Genomic DNA, 21,995 nt, shown 5'->3' on the forward strand with positions numbered 1-21,995 from the left:
TTGAATTGGGAGAAACGTTTTCGAAAATAATTGAAATTTTGTCAAGTTATTAAATTTTTTTAAATAATTGAAATATTGCCAAGAATTTTATTAAAATTTTTGAAAATAATTGAATTTTAGAGAAAAATTTTAATATTTATAAAAATAAATGAAATTTTGACTATAACTTTTTTTTAAACTTTTGACCATAATTGGAATTCTGCTATAAGTTTTATTATCTATGAAAATAATAATTGTATCTCTGTAAAAAATTGTATTACATATTTATAAAAATAATTGAATCTCTGTAAACATAAATTAAATATTTTTGAAAATAATATAATTATCGCGAAGAAATTTGTAAAAAAAAAATTTTTTAATTCATTTCTTTTAGACAATTTTATTAAAATAGTACATATTGAAGTGAATTTTTCAAAAAATTATTGAATTTGTTAAAAATAATTTCATTAAAATTTTTAAAATATTGAATTTTGAAGAAAAATTTTAATATTTATAAAGATAATTTAAATTTTGACCATAAATTTTTTTAAACTTTTGTCCATAATTGAATTTCGTTAATGAATTTGAATAAATCTTTTAAGAATAATTATACGAATTTTTCTAGAAATTCCATTAAAATTGTATTAAAATTAATTGAAATTTTGCGATGAGTTTTATTATTTATGAAAATAATTGTAAATATATAAATTTTTTGATTATTTATAAAAATAATTGAATTATTGCGAAGAATAATTGTAAAGGTTTTTTTACGGTTTTAAAATTGAATTAAGAAATTTGAATTAAAGAAAAAGTAGATTTCAAGAATAATTACAATAATTTTAGAAAACAATAATTTTCCAGGATTCCAATAAAAATTCCCTGACATTTACTGGTTTTCCAGGTTGCGTGGCAAACCTGTTGTAAAAATCAATTGTGAGGTAGTTGGAATAAATATTTCGATCAACTTACAGATTATGAAAAGGAGGTTCTGCTGTTCGTGATATTGAAAATAAAAATTTGAAGCGAAAAAGAATTTTTTGATAATAAACTTTTTTTCCATAGATACCTAGATTGATTGAGTGGAGAACAAAGGGACGTGAAAAAATTTAAGAAAGCACTTTCGTGATTCAAATTAGTCACCAACTGTGCCTGCCGATACATTTCATTTATCTGACGAATTTATTGCTTAAAAAATAATTTTTGTAAAATATTGGACGCGTTATCATCAAATTAATTAATCAAAAGTCAAAAATACAAACAAGCATAATTTGCGTATTATATACTAATATAAATATAAAATTAAGGAAACAAATAATTTTTACACAATATTTCCAAGTATTAAAAAATTTATTAAACAATTAAAAGAGAAAAGTAAAAAAAGTATAAGAACATTAGATGAGTTTATAATCGCAATAAACAAATTGTAATATCAAAATATAAAAAAACCTCTCGAGAAAGTAATTTTCTTTTTTTTCAAGTTCGCAGTATATTTTTTTATAATTGTCATCGAATCTCATCTGTTTATTCGAGTTTTTCATCGCATTAAAAAATGTATATCAACTTACATGAATATAGAGTCGCAAGAAGCAACTTGTCAGAAAACAAATTAAAAATTTAATCTGAACATTGAAATAGAAAAGTATCTCACGATAATTACATTTTTATCGAGTTAGGTAAAAAAAAATAATTGTCGTCGTTCAGAAAAGTAACTCACGAAAAATAATTTTTTCAACTAATTAGGTAAACGTAACCTTTTATTTTAATCGCAATATGAAAATTTAAAGAAATCTCTCGAGAAAGTAATTTTCTTTTTTTTCCAAGTTCGCTGTATCTACTAGAGTCGCCAAATGCAACTTGTAAGAAAACAAATTCAAACTTTAATCTCAACATTGAAGCAGAAAAGTCATTCACGATAATTAAATTTTTAACGAGTTAGGTAATCGCAATCGTTTTTCTTCGAAGTATTAATACAATTGTCGTCGTTCAAAAATGTAAATCACGAAAAATAATTTTTGTAACTAATTAGGTAAACGCAACCTTTTATTTTAATCGCAATATGAAATTTAAAGAAATCTCTCGAGAAAGTATTTTTCTTTTTTTTTCAAGTCCGCTGTATATATACAATTGTCGTCGAATCTCATCCGTTTTTTCGAGTTTTATTATCGTATTAAAAAAAGTACATCAACTTACATGAATCTAGAGTCGCCAAATGGAACTTGTAAGAAAACAAATTCAAACTTTAATCTCAATGTTGAAGCAGAAAAGTCATTCACGATAATTAAATGTTTAACGAGTTAGGTAATCGCAAACATTTTTCTTCAAAGTATTTACATAATTGTCGTCGTTCAGAAAAGTAACTCACGAAAAATAATTTTTTCAACTAATTAGGTAAACGCAACCTTTTATTTTAATCGTAATATGAAATTTAAAGAAATCTCTCGAGAAAGTATTTTTCTTTTTTTTTCAAGTCCGCTGTATATATATACAATTGTCGTCGAATCTCATCCGTTTCTTCGAGTTTTTTTATCGTATTAAAAAAAGTATATCAACTTACATGAATCTAGAGTCGCCAAAAGCAAATTGTGAGAAAATAAATTCAAACTTTAATATGAACATTGATGCAGAAAAGTCTTTCACGATAATTAAATTTTTAACGAGTTAGGTAATCGCAACCATTTTTTCTTCAAAGTATTTACATAATTGTCGTCGTTCAGAAAAGTAACTCACGGAAAATAATTTTTTCAACTAATTAGGTAAACGCAACCTTTTATTTTAATCGCAATATGAAAATTTAAAGAAATCACTCGAGAAAGTAATTTTCTTTCTTTTTTCAAGTTCGCAGTATTAATACAATTGTCGTCGTTAAGAAAATTAACTCACGAAAAATAATTTTTTAACTATTTAGGTAAACGCAACCTTTTATTGTAATCGAAATATGAAAATTTAAAAAAATCTTTCGAGAAAGTATTTTTCTTTTTTTCCAAGTTCGCCTGTATATATACAATTGTCGTCGAATCTGAACCTTTTTTTCTAGTTTTTTTTATCTTATTAAAAAAAGTATAACAAATTACATGTATCTAGAGTCGCCAAAAGCAAATTGTCAAAAAATAAATTCAAACTTTAATCTCAACATTCAAGCAGAAAAGTCATTCACGATAATTAAATCTTTAACGAGTTAGGTAATCGCAACCATTTTTCTTCAAAGTATTTAAATAATTGTCGTCGTTCAGAAAAGTAACTCACGAAAAATACTTTTTTCAACTAATTAGGTAAACGCAACCTTTTATTTTAATCGCAATATGAAAATTTAAAGCAATCTCTCGAGAAAGTAATTTTCTTTCTTTTTCCAAGTTCGCCTGTATAAATACAATTGTCGAATCTCATCCGTTTTTTCGAGTTTTTTATCGTATTAAAAAAGTACATCAACTTACATGAATCTAGAGTCGCCAAATGGAACATGTAAGAAAACAAATTCAAACTTTAATCTCGACGTTGAAGCAGAAAAGTCATTCACGATAATGAAATTTTTAACGAGTTAGGTAAACGCTACCATTTTTTCAATCGAAATATGAAAAGGGAAGAAAATCTCTCGAGGAATTCGATTCAGCATTTGTCAATCTGTTAACAAAAAATAGCAAATAATTAATTTTTCCAAATTAAATTGTTTAAATTTCAATTTAAAAAATTATTTTTGTTAAACTGGTACAGTAATACTTTAAATAAAATGTAATATTTACCAATTTTGTTTTTGAACTCCTAGATGAACTTCATAACAATTTGTTGTTAAACTGCCTGCGAACCGATTCCAATGTTTTTCCTCCAATTGAATAAATGTACTCCATTTTCGTTTGATTTTTTCTGCTTCGCTTAAATCATTCATTTCTGCAATGTTCGCTTCACCATTTCCAAGATTGTGCCGCTTGAAAAATTCTTGAATACTGCAAGTTGTGTAAGACACGCAGGTATCAGTTACTCTCGCCTTTGGAAATAAATCAAATGACGGTTTTTTGTGATGAATCATGTATTTTCGAATTTTTTTCAATATTAATAAAAATCTCCAGTAATTTTTATCAATTTTTGTGAAATCCAAATTCTTTGGACTTCCTTTTAAAAGTTTCTTAAAAAACTTTAAATTCGTCGGATGGACATTCTCTTGAAATAATTGTTTTATTAATTTTTCCCGGTACAATTTCCGTGTAGGATCTTTTGGATCATTGGGAATGTGGCACATGAAAAATTTATTCATTCTTTTTCGCAAGTTTAATGAAATTAAATTCTTCCAGTTAGTTTCAAGTTGCTGTAGTTTATCCTTTAACAAATATCTTCTATTTTTCATATCAATGAGTTCAAAACCGATTGCTTCTTGAAAATCTGTAAATAAGTTTTTCATTGTTTCCCACGGAAAGTCTTTCAAACGTCCATGTCCTCCGTGAAAGTAAATGGCAAAAGATCCTAAATCCATTGCCTTTTCTCTTTCAATGATGTACTTAACAATTTCGTTGTTATTTAATGCACTTTGCATAAAATTGGTAAAATCATTTCGAAATTCAACAGTGAAATCTTGATCTTTTCTAATTCCTTTCCGAATATTTGGATCTATGAAACATTCATAGAATTTTAAATTTCTTGTGACTATTTCTTGCGTGAAATTACCATTTTCATGCGATTCTGCGAGGATTTGTCTACCAGTTTTCTTGTACATTGAGCACCTTGAACTTCTTCTGGAGTTATGGCCAGATTCCATGCAGTCCTTGCAAATTAACTCATCATATTTATTTGATTTCCAAGGTGTTGGTCGCTGTCCTGGTTTCTTCTGTTTTTCAAAACGAAAAAATTCATTTCCCTTTATGTCTTCTTTTTCCAGATATCGTGCATTAACAAGACCAATTTGCCGAATGTTAATGCAGGCATTTTTATCTCTGTCAGATTTGTGTCCGCACGTTAGACAAATGTAATAGCGATGCGGTGAGGATGCTAGTTTGTAGTTTTTCTCTCCGCATTCGCTACAAACTCGAGTGGTGTTATATTCATCCACCGTCTGAACCCTGATGTTTTTTGATTTCAATTCCTTTGACTTGTTGTTTAAAGTGTGAATCAACATTCTTAGATTGGATTTTCTGTATCCACATCCGACATTAGGAATATATTTTCCTAAAATAAAGAGAACATCTTTTGATTTTTCAATCAATTTTTTGTTGACAAAATTATCCCAAAATTTATGTGTTTCTACTCTAGTCGCCTTCGCGAGGGCTTGAAGTTTTTTTTGCCTTAATTTTTTTTTTTTAATTTTCATAATGAGAGAATAGTATTTAAAGATTTTTTCCCTCTTCCCATCATTATGTAAATCTTTCAATTTTAAATTTTTGCGTAATTTCTCCTTCCATTTCGTTTCTTTGCTCAAAATTTTATGAGATAATTTTATTCTTCTATTGGAACCGCTAAGTTGGTTATATTCCTGAGAGGTTAATGTCACGAATTTTTCGAAATTATCAGCAGTGTCTAAAACGTTAGCTGTAACAGGATACTTGAAGCCCAAGTCGATGGAAACTATTTTCTCCACTGGATATGGCGCCGGTGGATTGAAATCCACATTCCACGATTCTATTAGAGAAAATGAAAAATGAGTTAAAATTGCAAAAAAAAAATTTGTTATTACAGAAAATTATTTCAATATATCAATAGGCATATTTTTTACTATTATATTTCAATACATTGAAATTAATTTAATTCTTGCAAATAGTTTTACTAATAATTATAATAAAATATTTGTTTATTTAAGTTTATTACAATTTTATTGAAAATAATTAAATTTTTGCAAAGATTACTATTTCAAAAAATAATTGAATTCTTTGGAGAAGTTATTATTAAAATTTTAAATTTTTAGTCAGGCCTCGGATTGACTTTTGTAGTTGAAAATAGTCGAAAAAGTCCATTTTAATATTTTCAATTCAAATAACAAAACAACGTTTTCTAAATATTAAGCCAAAAAAATGTTTTTTTGTAAAAGTTATTAACAATTGAATTTTTTAGTACTGCTAAATTAACAAATTTTTTCTCGAGTTCCAGTTGTCTGATTTAAAATTGCAAATATGGATTTTTTTCGTCTTGAATTGCGTAATTTGAATATATATTTTGTTTTTAAATTTTTTTATATTATTTATTTATAAAATGTTGATAAACAAATATGTTGTTCACGTCCTAACAAAAAAATAATAATTGTATTATATTCCTTAAACGTATCCGAGTGTAAATCTGTTTTGAAAGAAAAGTTATTCATTAAAAACTGCAGTTGTGTAGAGCTTTACATGACGTTAAACTCGCCCCGCGCACACTGGCATTTTTTACAATTTAATTTTCAAATTATTTGTAGCCTGCAAATTTTATCTGATTTTGATGGTCTTGGTCTTAAATAAAATTCAAGGGGATAAAATTTCTAAGAGATATTAAATCAATTTTTGAATTTTAAATTGTTTATAATTAGTCTAGCATGGCCACCAGACAAATAATAATAATTTATAATACAATTTATTTAAATTGTCGCAAACAATCTTAATTAACAAATAGAATAAAAATTTTTTTTGAGACAAATCTATGTTTATTCAAGTAATTTATGTCAATAAATTTGACTGCAAAAAAAAAAATTTTTATAAAAAAGAACCAAAGTTATCTATTTGTTAATTAAGATTGTTTGCAACAATTTAAATAAATTGTATTATAAATTACTTTTTGTCTGGTTGTCATGCTAGACTAATTTAAATTGATTTCAATTATTTGCAATGAAAAATAAAAAAATTTTGCAAATTATTAACTTTGATTAAAAAAAAATTATAAACAATTTTTAAAAAATTTTTTCGGCTTAATATTTTCAGGGATTCTTCTCAACTATATTAAGAGTAAAAGAGAATATTTTCGTTCAATAAGAAAATTTTTTAGTTTTAGGTGATCCGTTTGAGAAATTCTGACACACATTTCTTTTAAAACAAGAAAAAAATATAGAAAAAGTCGCATTTTTCAAGATATCCGAGTGCGCTAAAACAAAGCATTAAGCGCCAATTTTTCATAGGTTAGATTATTATGGTTAAATCAGTGAAAAATTCTTACTTAGTTAAAATTTATGATAATTATAAATAATTTTTTATTATCAATAAACTGATATTAATTATTGATAATTGGCTCTAAAAGTTAAAGTGTCGTGCTGCCGCTTAATGCTTTGTTTTAGCGCACCCTTCGTTTATAAAAATAATTAAATTTTTTCAAATGATTCCTAATATTTATTAAAATAATTGGATTCTTACGAAGAATAAATTATATTAAAGTTCCTGAATATATAAAAAATAATAACAAAATATCGATATTTTTTTTGTATGTTCCTTATTTTCAAGAATTATAAAATTTAATTACCATCAGGTGGAGTGCTCGTTGCTGGAGGTGTTGAACCATCCGAAGCACATTTGCCACTCTCTTCACGGGGTTTCGAAACTTTTTTACTGGCGGTACTGGCACTCTAAAAAAAAAGTACAGTTTATTAAATGAAATTTAATTTTTTTTATTTAAAAAATTTAATGAATTTTCAAAAATTAATTAGAAAGAAAAAAAATTAGAAACAAACGAAAAGTTTAAAAAGATAAAAATAAACTCAAAAAAATTTTTTTTTAAATTATTTTGTTTGTTTGTTTTTTTTAATAGTAGACATTTTTGTTTTACTCTTGTAGAAAAATAAAAACATTTGTTAAGAATATCTTTTAGAAAAATAGAAATAATTTTTTTATATTTAAAAAGAAAAATTTTTTTTATCATCTTCAGAATGTCTACTATTTTCGTTCAACAAAATTCCCGGTTTTTCCCGGCTATATCCTAATTTAATTTTAAACTGTAACATATTTAAAATTACTTTTATTCTTTTAATTAAATTATTGTTTTCCACAATTTTTTAACTAAAATTTGTTCATTAATTTAATTATTATTAATAATTACTGAAAAATTTCTTTTAACATTCATTTTCAAATCCATTTCTTTACAATATTCAATTTTACGAAATTTCATCGATTATTCATATATTCAGAAATTCTTCAATCAAATATATACTTATTAGAAAATAAAAACTTTAAATAAATTTAAAAAAATTTTGACTATAACTTTTTTAAACTTTTGAAAATAATTGAATTCTTGATACGAATTTTTTAATAATATTTCTTTTTAAATACCTAATTATTTTTAATACATGAAAATAAATAATTTATTAAATAATTGAATGTTTCTCAAAATTGAATTCTCATGAAGAATATTATTAACAAATTTTTAAATAATTGCACTAATTTGACGAATTTTAATTATAAAATTGAAAATAATAATTAAATCCCTGTAAGAAATTGTATTACATATTTATAAAAATAATTTAATCTCTGTAAACAACATGAATTGAATATTTTTGAAAATAAAATAGAATTATCGCGAAAGAATTTGTAAAAAAAATTTTAAAGAATTCATTTCTTTTGGACAATTTTATTAAAATAGTAGATATTGAAGTGAATTTTTGAAAAAAATATTGAATTTGTTAAAAATAATTTCATTAAAATTTTTGAAAATTATCGAATTTTGAAGAAAAATTTTAAAATTTATAAAGATAATTGAAATTATGACGATAAATTTTTTTAAACTTTTGACCATAATTGAATTTCTTTGATGAATTTGAATAAAATTTTTAAGAATAATTATACGCATTTTTCGAGAAATTCCATTAAAATTGTATTAAAATTAATTGAAATTTTGGGATGAGTTTTATTATTTATTAAAATAATTGTAAATCTATAAATTTTTTGATTATTTATGAAAATAATTGAATTATTGCGAAGAAGAATTGTAAAGGCTTTTTTACTCTTTTAAAATTGAATTAAGAAATTTGAATTAAAGAAAAATTAAATTTCAAGAATAAGCACAATAACTGTAGAAAACAATAATTTTACAGGATTTCAATTAAAATTCCCTGACTTTTCCATGGTTTCTTCAAGGTTTATAACAATTTCATGACTTTTTTCTGATTTGCAGACAAAATTTTGGCTTTTTCCCTGACCCTAAAGAATATTATCTGATTTACTATATAAATTATTAGATACTTTTTAAAAAAAGATTTTATTACATTTACTTAGGAATTTCTTAAATCGTAAAATTATTCGCAAAAACCATTAACTAAATTTTTAAATGAGTAGATATTTAATTATTATCTTTCGATATGAAGTAAAATTCTTTAAAACAATATAAAAATTTTAATTTCCATAAAATTTAAAAAAAAAAAAGAATTAAATTATTTACAAAAATTATAATTAAATTCGTTGCAAGAATACTATTTTCTTCATAAATAATAAAATTCTTCACATGCTTTCAATTATTTTTAATACAATTTTAAATAAATTTCTTGAAAAATGAAATTATCTTCAAAAATTTTTTGCAAGCATTAAATTTTCAAAATTTACAATTTTAATACAACTTTTCAAAAGAATATAATTATTTAAATAAAATTCGTTGCATAAAATGCAATAATTATTTTTACAAGTAATAAAATTTTTCACGTCAATTCAATTATTTAAAAAAATATTGATAAAATTTGTTGCCATTATTTTCATAAATTAACAAATTTTTCTGATCATTTCAATTATTTATAATAAATTTTAAAGTAAATTTCTAGAAAAATGGAATTATTCTCTTAAATTATTTTTTGTAAGAATTTAATTACATTTCACGAATATAATGAAATTCTTCGTTGAAATTCAAATATATTTCTCAAAAGAATTCAATTATTTAAAAAAATGTAATAAAAATTCTATTCAGGAATTCAATTACCTTCATAAATTAATAACAATAAATAATTTATAACTTCTCTAAAATTTCAATTTTTTCTAATTACTTTAATAAAAATCCCTGACTTTTCCTTAAACTGTGGCAACCCTGAATATTTTTTATTTTCGAATAGGAAAAAAAGAGAAATAAACCTTTGCTCCTTGTTCCGGATTCATATTTGTCGCGCAACCTGCTCCTTTGTTTAGGGTTTCGACTGATCCTCGCCACTGATCGCCTCCTCTTTGTTATTTTCTCGAGTCACTCACGTGAATATTCTTTTGGGTAGCAAGAAACACAATTGTAGGTATTCCTCGTTCTAAAAAAAGGAAAATCTATTAGTAATTCAAAAATACATAATAATAAATATTATAATTAAATTTGTTAAAAACACCATTGATTTAAAAATTTTAGAGAATTCGAGGAAAAAAAAAGCGCAACAGTTAAAATGAAAAATTAAGAGAAAACTATTGTATAGATTAAATTCATGAGAATGTGAAGCGTGCAAAAATGAAAATATTACGCTTCACTTCACAAATTTGTCTTTTTTTGAAATTTTATTTTATAAAAAAATGTTTAATAAATTAATAACAAAGATAGCCCACCCGAAAATAATAGACAGAATGCAAAATTGAAAATTAATTTAATGAAAACTGACAGATTAACACGTGTGGAATAATTTTTTTCTTTTTAAATAAATTTATATTTTCTTTGTATAAATATTGAGAATTTCATAAGTTAACAAATTTTTCTGATCATTTCAATTATTTATAATACAGTTTAAAGTAAATTTCTAGAAAAATGGAATTATTCTCTTAAATTATTTTTTGTAAGAATTTAATTACATTTCACGAATATAATGAAATTCTTCGTTGAAATTCAAATATATTTCTCAAAAGAATTCAATTATTTAAAAAAAATGTAATAAAAATTCTATTCAAGAATTCAAATAACCTTTATAAATTAATAACAATAAATTAATAACAATATTCCCAGGATTTCAATTATTTTTAAAACAATTTTAAGTAAATTTAATTATCAATTATGTATTTTTAAAAATTCATGCTATAATTATCTAAAATTCTAATTAATATTCATTTTTAAATCAATTTTTAATTGAAAATTCTATGAGCATTCAACTATTTAAATACAAAAATAAATAATTTATTGAATAAATGAATGTTTCTCGAAACAAATTTCGAGAAATTTTAATAAAATTTTCAAGCGTAATTAAATTTTTCCAGAGGAATTCAACTAAACTTGTATGAAAAATAGTTGAAATTCTATGATGAACTTTATTATTCATGAAAATAATGAAATATCTGTAAAAAATGTTATTATTTATGAAAATAATTAAATTATTGCAAAGTTTGCTTAGAATTTTATCAACATTTTTTGTTTTAAATAATTTAATTTTTTTTGAAAAATTCCATTAAAATAGTAGATATTAAAAATAATTAAAATGAGGAAAATTTTTGAAAATTTTTAAAAATAATTGAAATTTTGCCAAGAATTTTATTAAATCTTTTGAAAATAATTGAAATTTGGAGAAAAATTTTATTATTTTTAAAGATAATTGAATTTTGACAAGAATTTTTAAAAATTTTTGAACATAATTGAATTTTTGCAAAGAATTTTATTACTTTTGAAAATAATTGAATTTCTGCAATCATTTATAACTTCTTCAAAATATCAATTTTTTCTAGTTACTTTAATAAAAATCCCTGACTTTTCCCTGACCTGTGGCAACCCTGAACAAATAGAAATAATTTTTGTTATTTATCTTTGAATAAAAAAAAAATTTTTTTCGTCATTTTTTAGAAAAACAAAGAAATATTTTTTATTTTCATTTAGGATAAAAAGAGAGAAATAAACCTTTGTTTCTTGTTCCGGATTCATGTCCATCGCGCAACCATCGCTGCTATATTGTTTCGATTGATCCTCGCCGTTACTTTTATTATTCCAAAAATGTGTGATATTATCGCTCGAATCACGATAATAATCTCTATGTTGATATTCGCCTCGCCACTGCTGATGATAGTTCTCCACCTCCTCTTTGATAGATAGTTTCTCGAGTCACTCACGTGAATAATCTTTTGGGTAGCAAGAAACACAATTGTAGGTATTCCTCGTCCTAAAAAAAGGAAAATAGATTATTAATTTAAAAATACATAATCAGGGTTGCCAAGCTTTTGCTCATTTCATATTCCCTGACTTTTACAAGTTTTCCAGGTTAAAAAACGGAATTTTTCCATGTTTTTAAAACCTAAAATCATCATTTTATACCTATTATAAGAATATTGTTACTGTAACTTATTCAAAATTACTTTCATTCTTTTAATTCAATTATTGTTTTGCACAATTTTTAACTAAAATTTGTTCTTTAAATTAATTATTATTAATAATTTCTGAAAAATTTCTTTTAACATTCATTTTCAAATCCTTTTGTTTACAATTCAATTTTACGAAATTTCATCGATTATTCATATATTCAGAAATTCTTCAATCAAATATATATTAGAAAATAAAAACTTTAAATAAATTAAAAAAAATTTTGACTACAACTTTTTTAAACTTTTGACCATAATTGAATTTTTGCGAAGAGTTTTATTACTTTTGAAAATAATTGAATTCTTAAGACGAATTTTTTAATAATATTTCTTTTTAAATACCTAATTATTTTTAATACATGAAAATAAATAATTTATTGAATAATTGAATGTTTCTCAAAATTGAATTTTCATAAAGAATATTACTAACAAATTTTTAAATAATTGCATTATTTTGACGAATTTTAATTATAAAATTTTAAGAATAATTACATTTTTCGAGGAATTCGATTAAAATTGTATCAAAAATAATTAAAATTCTGCTATGAGTTTTATTATCTATGAAAATAATAAATAAATCCCTGTAAAAAATTGTATTATATATTTATAAAAATAATTGAATCTCTGTAAACATAAATTGAATATTTTTGAAAATAATAGAATTATCGCTAAGAAATTTGTAAAAAAATTTCAAAAGAATACACTTCTTTTGGACAATTTTATTAAAATAGTAGATATTGAAGTGAATTTTTGAAAAAAATATTGAATTTGTTAAAAAGAATTTTATTAAAATTTTTAAAAATGATTTAATTTTGAAGAAAAATTTTAATATATTTATAAAGATAATTGAAATTTTGACGATAAATTTTTTTAAACTTTTGACCATAATTGAATTTCTGCGAAGAATTTTATTATTTTTAAAAATAATTAAATTTATTTGATGAATTTGAATAAAATTTTTAAGAATAATTATACGCATTTTTCGGGGAGTTCCATTAAAATTGTATTAAAATTAATTGAAATTTTACGATGAGTTTTATTATTTATGAAAATAATTGTAAATCTATAAATTTTGTTATTATTTATGAAAATAATTGAATTATTGCGAAGGAAAATTGTAAACGCAACTCTTTTAAAATTGAATTAAGAAAATTGAATTAAAGAAAACAATAATTTTACAGGATTTCAATTAAAATTCCCTTACTTTTCCAGGTTTTTTCAAGGTTTATAAAAATTCCCTGACATTTCCAGGTTTCCAGGTTGCGTGGCAACCCTGATAATAATAAATATTATAATAAAATTTGTAAAAAACACCATTGATTTAAAAATTTTAGAAAATTCGAAGAAAGAAAAAAACCGCAATAGTTAAAATGAAAAATTGAGAGAAAAATAGAAATTATTTTTGCTATTTTCTTTATAAAAAACAATCAAAAACAATTTTTATTTTCTTTTACAACAGGGTTGACACAATTATTTAATTTTATTCTTCCCTGACTTTTCTCTGATTTCCAGACAAAATTTTGACTTTTTCCCTGACCCTAAAGAATATTCTGATTTACTATATAAATTATTAGATACTCATAAATAACATTATATTACATTTACTTACAAATTTCTTAAATTGTAAAATTATTCGCAAACATCAATAACTAAATTTTTAAATGAGTATTTAATTATTATTTTTCCATAAGAATTAAATTTCTTCAAAACATTCAAATTCAAACATTTTTAAACTTAACAACTTATAAGAATATTATTATAAAACATGAAGGATTTCAATTATTTTTAAAACCATTTTAAGTAAATTCTTCAAAAAATGTAATTATTTTTAAAAATTTTGTTAATATTCTTTGAAAGAATTCAATTATTAATTATGAATTTTTAAAAATTCATGCTATAATGCTTTTAATATTCAATTATTATCTAAAATTTTAACTAATATTCATTTTTAAATCAATTTTTATTGGAAAATTTTACGAGCATTCAATTATTTAAATACTAAAATAAATAATTTATTGAATAAATAAATGATTCTCGAAACTAAATTATCATACAAAATTTTATCAACAAATTTTAATTTTTTCGAGAAATTTTAATAATTGAAATTCTATGATGAACTTCATTATTCATGAAAATAATAAAATATCTGTAAAAAATGTTATTATTTATGAAAATAATTAAATTATTGCAAAGTTTGCTTAGAATTTTATCAACATTTTTTGTTTTAAATAATTTAATTTTTTTTGAAATATGATGAACTTCATTATTCATGAAAATAATAAAATATATGTAAAAAATGTTATTATTTATGAAAATAATTAAATTATTGCAAAGTTTGCTTAGAATTTTATCAACATTTTTTTAAAAATAATTTAATTTTTTTTGAAAAATTTCATTAAAATAGTAGATATTAAAAATAATTAAAATGAGAAAAATTTTTGAAAATTTTTAAAAATAATTGAAATTTTGCCAAGAATTTTATCAAATCTTTTGAAAATAATTGAAATTTGGAGAAAAATTTTATTATTTTTAAAGATAATTGAATTTTGACAAGAATTTTTAAAAATTTTTGAACATAATTGAATTTTTGCAAAAAATTTTATTACTTTTAAAAATAATTGAATTTATTTTTATATAGGATAAAAAGAGAGAAATAAACCTTTGTTTCTTGTTCCGGATTCATGTCCATCGCGCAACCATCGCTGCTCTATTGTTTCGACTGATCCTTGCCGTTACTTTAATTATTCCAAAAAATGTGTGATATTATCGCGCGAATCACGATAATAATCTCTATGTTGATATTTCTCTCGCCACTGCTGATGATAGTTCTCCACCTCCTCTTTGATAGATAGTTTCTCGAGTCACTCACGTGAATATTCTTTCGGGTAGCAAGAAACACAATTGTAGGTATTCCTCGTCCTAAAAAAAGGAAAATCGATTAGTAATTAAAAAATACATAATAATAAATATTATAATAAAATTAGTAAAAAACACCATTGATTTAAAAATTTTTGAGAATTTGAAGAAAGAAATAAACCGCACTAGTTAAAATGATAAATTGAGAGAAAAATATAAATAATTTTTGTTATTTTCTTTATAAAAAAACAAACAAAAACAATTTTTAATTTCTTTTACAACAATAGGGTTGACACAAATATTTAATTTATTTTATTCTTCCCTGACTTTTCCCTGATTTCTAGACAAAATTTTGATTTTTTCCCTGACCCTAAAGAATATTCTGATTTACTATAATATAAATTATTAGATACTCAAAAAAAATTATTCTATTACATTTACTTACGAATTTCTTAAATTGTAAAATAATTCGCAAAAATCAATAACTAAATTTTTAAATGAGTAGGTATTTAATTATTATTTTTCCATAGGAATTAAAATTCTCCAAAACAATAAAAAAAATTTAATTTCCATAAAATTTATCAAAAAAAAAAAAAAAAGAATTAAATTTTATACAAAAATTATAATAAAATTCCTTGCAAGAATACTATTTTCTTCATAAATAATAAAATTCTTTACATGGTTTCAATTATTTTTAATACAAGTTTAAATAAATTTCTCGAAAAACGAAATTATTTTCAAAAATTTTTGGCAAGCATTAAATTTTCAAAATTTACAATTTTAATACAATTATTTTTACAAGTAATAAAATTTTTCACATCAATTAAATTATTTACATAAATTATAATAAAATTCGTTGCAAGAATACTATTTTTTTCATAAATAATAAAATTCTTCACATGGTTTCAATTATTTATAATAAAATTTAAAGTAAATTTCTAGAAAAATGAAATTATTATTCTCTTAAATTATTTTTTGTAAGAATTTAATTACATTTCACGAATATAATGAAAGTCTTCGTTGAAATTCAAATATATTCACAATCTACTTTTTTAATCAAAGTTTTCAAAAGAATTCAATTTTTTAAAAAAATGTAATAAAAATTCTATTCAGGAATTAAATTATTTTCATAAATAATAAGATTCTTTACATTATTTTAATTATTTTAAAAAAACATTTAAGGAAATTAATTGGAACAATTCAATTACCTTAATAAATTAATAACAATCTTCCCAGGATTTAAATTATTTTTAATACAATTTTAAGTAAATTCTTTGAAAGAATTCAATAATCAATTATGTATTTTTAAAAATTCATGCTATAATTATCTAAAATTTTAATTAATATTTATTTTTAAATCAATTTTTAATTGAAAATTCTATGAGCATTCAATTATTTAAATACAAAAATAAATAATTTATTGAATAAATCAATGTTTCTCGAAACAAATTTCGAGAAATTTTAATAAAATTTTTTAGCATAATTAAATTTTTCCAGAGGAATTCAACTAAACTTGTATGAAAAATAATTGAAATTCTATGATGAACTTTATTATTCATGAAAATAATTAAATATCTGTAAAAAATGTTATTATTTATGAAAATAATTAAATTATTGCAACATCAATAATTTCATTTTTAAATCATTATTATTTTTTATAGGAATTAAGGATTTCAAATCAAAACCTTCTGAAATTAAACGACTTATAAAAAATTGTTATAAAACATGAAAAAATCGATTAAAATCAAAGCAATTGATTTCTTCACGTTTTATAATAAATTAAAAATGTCAGAGTGATAAAATCATGATTTTATATTATAAGAATATTGCAACTATAAATTTAAATTTTCAAACATTTTCATTTTTTGACCCTTTTCAAAATTCACTTATTTATAAAAATTCACGCTATGATGCTTTTAATATTCAAATAATTGAATTCCCATGAAAAAAATGTATTATTTATTTATTTGTAAAAATAATTGAATTCTTAAGAAGAATTGTATTGAAAATAATTGAATTGAATAGGAAAATTTTATTAAAATTGCAATATTATTAACTAATTCTTGTAAAGAATTTTGTCAAAATTTTTTTAAATAATAAATTTTTAAAAAGAATTTTATTTGAATTTTGCGAAATAATTGATTTTCTCAGAACTATTTTTCTCTATTCTTTGAATATATATGAATTCTTACTATAAACTTCATTATTAAAAATTAAAAATAATTGAATTGGTGCGAAGAAATTGATAAAAAATCGGAAAGTAATTGAATTGCTGTGAAATTTTTACTAAAATTTCGTTAAAATAATTGAATTTTTTTTGAAAAATTTTATTAAAATAGTAGATATTAAAAATAATTGAAATGAGAAAAATTTTTGAAAATAATTGAAATTTTGCCAAGAATTTCATTAAAATTTTTAAAATTAATTTAATTTTGAAAAAAAATTTTATTATTTATAAAAATAATTGAAATTTTGACGAGAATGTTTATAAATTTTTGAAAATAATTGAATTTTTGTAATCAGTTGTACTTAAAATTTCTATTTAAAATGATTAAAAATAAAATTTTTTAAAAATTTTATATTGTAGCCTTTGTAGTTGATCTATTTATGCAGATTTTAAACGCAACTCTTTTGAAATCTAATTAATTTTGAAAATTTTGAAGTAAAATTATTCATTAAATAATTTCTAAGTAATAATTTTATGATAGTTGTTCAAGAATTAAGTTATTTAAAAAGAAATTATTGTCGGAATTAGAAAAAATTAAAGGTTTTGAATCATAATTCTTGCCAATTTCATAGTTTATGAGGCAAACAAAATAAATCTTTTGAAAATAATTGAAATTTAGAAAAGAATTTTATTATTTTTAAAGATAATTAAATTTTGACAAGAATTTAAAAAAATTTTTGAACATAATTGAATTTTTGCAAAGAATTGTATTACTTTTGATAATAATTGAATTTCTGCAATCATTTATAACTTTTCCAAAATTTCAATTTTTTCTAGTTACTTTAATAAAATTCCCTGACTTTTCCCTGACCTGTGGCAACCCTGAACAAATAAAAATAATTTTTGTTCTTTTCTCATTGAATAAAAAAAAAAATTTCGTCATTTTTCAGAAAAATAAAGAAATTTTTAATTTTCTTTTAGAAAAAGAAAATATTTTTTATTTTCGAATAGGAAAGAAAGAGAAATATACCTTTGTTCCTTGTTCCGGATTTATGTCCATCGCGCAACCATCGCTGCTCTTTTGATTCGACTGATCCTCGCCGTTACTTTTATTATTCCAAAAAAGGTGTGATAATATTATCGCGCGAATCACGATAATAATCTCTATGTTGATATTTGCCTCGTCACTGCTGATGTTGATGATAGTTGATAGATAGTTTATCGAGTCACTCACGTGAATATTCTTTCGGGTTAGCAAGAATCACAATTGTAGGTATTCCTCGTCCTTAAAAAAAGGAAAATCGATTAGTAAATCAAAAATACATAATAATAAATATTAAAATTAAATTTGTTAAAAACACCATTGATTTCACAATTTTAGAGAATTCGAAGAAAGAGAAAAACCGCAATAGTTAAAATGAAAAATTGAGAGAAAACTTTTGTATAGTTTAAATTCATGAGAATGTGAAGCGTCCAACAAAGGAAATATTACACTTCACTTGACAAATTTTTTTTTTGAAATTTTATTTTAGAAAAAAAAGTTTAATAAATCAATAACTAAGATAGCCCGAAAATAATAGACAGAATACAAAATTGAAAATTAATTCAATGAAAACTGAGATTAATACGAGTGGAATAATTTTTTTCTTTTCAAATAGCTTTATAATTACTTTTCCATAATAATTACTTTCAATTTTTTTTAATCGTTTATTTATTTGTAAAAAAAGATTAAAGAGAAAACTGGTTGCGAAACACTTATTTTACGAGTCATCGTCCAAATGGCGCTACTGTATGTATAAGTTTGTTAAACGCTTGAGGGGAAGGGGGTGGGGGTTGCTTTAAAATTTAAAAAAAAAGTCAACGTAATTTATGTATTATCCCGACAAACATTTTACACTTAAAAATTACACACACTTTCTAAATAACACTATTGATTTCACAATTTTAGAGAATTCGAATAAAACCGCACTAGTTAAAATGAAAAATTGACAGAAAACTTTTGTATAGATTAAATTAGTGAGAATGTGAAGCGTGCAAAAAAGAAAATATTACACTTCATTTCACATATTTTTTTTTTTGAAATTTTATTTTAGAAAAATAGAAATAATTTTTGTTATTTTCTTTATAAAAAAAAGAAAAAAAACAATTTTTATTTGATTTACACAACAAATAAAAATAATTTTTGTTATTTATCTTTGAATAAAAAAAAAATTTTTTCGTCATTTTTTAGAAAAACAAAGAAATATTTTTTATTTTCATTTAGGATAAAAAGAGAGAAATAAACCTTTGTTCCTTGTTCCGGATTCATGTCCATCGCGCAACCATCGCTGCTGTATTGCTTCGACTGATCCTCGCCGTTACTTTTATTATTCTAAAAATGTGTGATAATATTATCGCCTCGCCACTGCTGATGTTGATGATAGTCCTCCGCCTCCTCTTTGATAGTTGATCGAGTCACTGACGTGAATATTCTTTCTGGTAGCAAGAATCACAATTGTAGATATTCCTCGTCCTAAAAAAAGGAAAATCGATTAGTAATTCAAAGATACATAATAATAAATATTATAATAAAATTTGTTAAAAACACCATTGATTTTTAAATTTTAGAGAATTCGAAAAAAGAAAAAAACCGCACCAGTGAAAATGAAAAATTGAGAGAAAACTTTTGTATAGATTAAATTTATGAGAACGCGGACCGTGCAACAAAGATAGCCCACCCGAAAATAATAGACAAAATACAAAATTAATTTAATGAAAACTGACAGATTAACACGTGTGGAATAATTTTTTCTTTGCAAATAAATTTATGTTTTCTTTGTATAAATATTGAGAATTTCTTTTTTTGAAAAATTTACTTTGTTCCCAATTTTTTTTTTTTTTTTGAATCGTTTATTTACTTATAAAAAAAAATTAAAGATAAAACTGGATAAAACACTTATTTAACGATTCGTTGTCAAAATGGCGCTAATATATGTAAAAGTACGCTTGGGGGGAGGGTGCTATAAAATGGCTGAAAAAGCTAACGTACTTTAAGTATTATTCCGACGAAAATTTTCCACTTACAAATTACACACATTTTCTAAAAAACACCATTAATTTCACAATTTTAAAGAATACAAAGAAAAAAAAACACTTGTTAGTATAAAAAATTGAGAGAAAACTTTCGTATAGATTAAATTCATGAGAATGTGAAGCGTGCAAAAAAGAAAATATTACGTCACTTTATAAATTTTTTTTTGAAATTTTATTGTATAAAAAAGAAAGGTTAAATAAAAAAATTAATTAATTTAGTTTTAACACTTACTTCGATTGTTTTGAATCGTTTATTTATTTCGAAATAAACGATTAAAAAGAGCACTGGATAAAGGATTAATTTTTGGAGATGACGCACGAACTGCTAACTGTTGCTAAATGCGGAATGCGCGCATCTTCGCCACTGTGATTAAAAGTATGTAGTGGAGAAGATGAATCTGGCAACATTGGTAATGTTTGTGATTTTCATGAATTGGATGTTATGATTGGCCTATTTGAACGTGTGAATTTCTCGATTTTAAGGGGCAAAGCAATTGGCTTAGAATTTCTTGAATACTTCTCCCATTGGTCGGAAGATTAGAAAAGGGGTGAGTGGTGGGAAATTGCACTCTTTGCGCGCCAATTTACAAAAATTTTAATTATAAACATTAATGAAAATAACAAACTTATCTCAAGCTTGAAATAAGTTGAGTGCAATTGCATTTTTTGTTTTGTAAACATTGTAGGTAAATACATAATTTATTAATAATTTACAAATTTTTAATTTTCTATCCCATGGAAATAATATTTGATTGCATATTTTGCGAAAATTTTTCTAACCTAAAAGTAGTTTTTTAATTTTTAATCTCAATGTGAAAAAAATAATAGAACAGAAAAAAAATACAAAGAAATATTTAAATATTGATTTTTTGAGGTTATGTTTTGTCACTAATAAATTTTTAAAAAATACTATAATAACAAATTAACTATAATTCGTCTTATTCATTTTTTCATTCTGTCCACACCTGAAGTTAGTTTTTGAGTACTCTTTTGTTTTTTTCTTTAAAAAAAATTTGTTTTGATAAATCAAAAATATGCAGGTATTTTTTCATAATTCATAATAAAATAATATTAGAAATTAGAAAAATTAAAAAAAAATGATGATTAACATAAATGAAAATTTTTTCCTATTTTGTTTATTATATGTTTTTTTAATAATACATTTCGTTTGACTGATTTAAATAATGCAAATTTTTCTCTTGTTTATTTATAAAAAATTAAAAATTTGTTAAAACATTATGATTAAGAAATAGTAAATAAATACCCATTTTATGCATAATTTTTATTTTTCAATAACAAAATTGTTTACAAACTCATTCTTTTATTTTTGGGAAAAAACATTACATATTCCCGTTTATTTTTGTAGAAAATTTTCAATTTTCATAATTTACATTATTTCAATTTTTTAATTAAAAATTTAAAAATCGTAAAATAATTGAATTCTTGTGGAATTTTAAATATTTTTGATAATAATTAAATGTTTGTGTACGATTTTATTAAATTTTTTTAAAATAATTAAATTTTTCTCGGAAAATTTTATTAAAATAGTAGATATTGAAAATAATTGAAATTAGAACAAGAATTTTATTGTCATTTTTGAATTTCTGCAAAAAATTATTTGCAATTTCTCCAAAATTGAATTGACCCTGACAGTTGGCAATGACAAAAACAATACACATTACACTACAAATTACACATTATTTTTTTCTATTTTAGACGCTGCCTAAATAAGTTCAGTGCAAATGCATTTTTTGTTTTTT

The 21,995-nt window shown here is 22.3% G+C and overlaps 1 protein-coding gene across 2 annotated transcripts; it reads right to left on the minus strand.

Moving 5' to 3' along the window:
• Positions 1-1,406: 1,406 nt before the first annotated feature.
• LOC122501286 lies at positions 1,407-20,887 on the minus strand. 2 transcript variants are annotated; one of them, XM_043610634.1, is made up of 9 exons: positions 20,468-20,887; positions 19,448-19,675; positions 18,194-18,448; positions 14,800-15,059; positions 11,686-11,944; positions 9,966-10,129; positions 7,381-7,483; positions 3,717-5,580; positions 1,407-3,597 (listed from the first exon to the last, which is right to left on the minus strand). In XM_043610634.1, coding segments are annotated over exons 6-9 (1,992 nt in total). In that variant the 5' UTR covers positions 9,990-10,129; positions 11,686-11,944; positions 14,800-15,059; positions 18,194-18,448; positions 19,448-19,675; positions 20,468-20,887; the 3' UTR covers positions 1,407-3,596. The 2 variants fall into 2 exon arrangements, with proteins under 2 accessions (XP_043466569.1, XP_043466570.1); XM_043610635.1 differs by lacking the exon at positions 11,686-11,944.
• Between the last annotated feature and the right edge of the window lie 1,108 nt (positions 20,888-21,995).

The sequence above is a fragment of the Leptopilina heterotoma genome, unplaced genomic scaffold, assembly GCF_015476425.1.
Source record: "Leptopilina heterotoma isolate Lh14 unplaced genomic scaffold, ASM1547642v1 Lhet_206, whole genome shotgun sequence".
Classification (NCBI taxonomy): domain Eukaryota; kingdom Metazoa; phylum Arthropoda; class Insecta; order Hymenoptera; family Figitidae; genus Leptopilina; species Leptopilina heterotoma.

Bases quoted from the DNA above. Each gene is read 5' to 3' on its own strand.
- LOC122501286 (XM_043610635.1), bottom strand. From the start codon at position 9,989: ATGAATCCGGAACAAGGAGCAAAG. The intron at 7,484-9,965 runs GTTTATTTCTCT...CTTTTTTTTTAG, and splicing joins ATCCGGAACAAGGAGCAAAG to AGTGCCAGTACCGCCAGTAA. The intron at 5,581-7,380 runs GTAATTAAATTT...TTTCTCTAATAG, and splicing joins AACGAGCACTCCACCTGATG to AATCGTGGAATGTGGATTTC.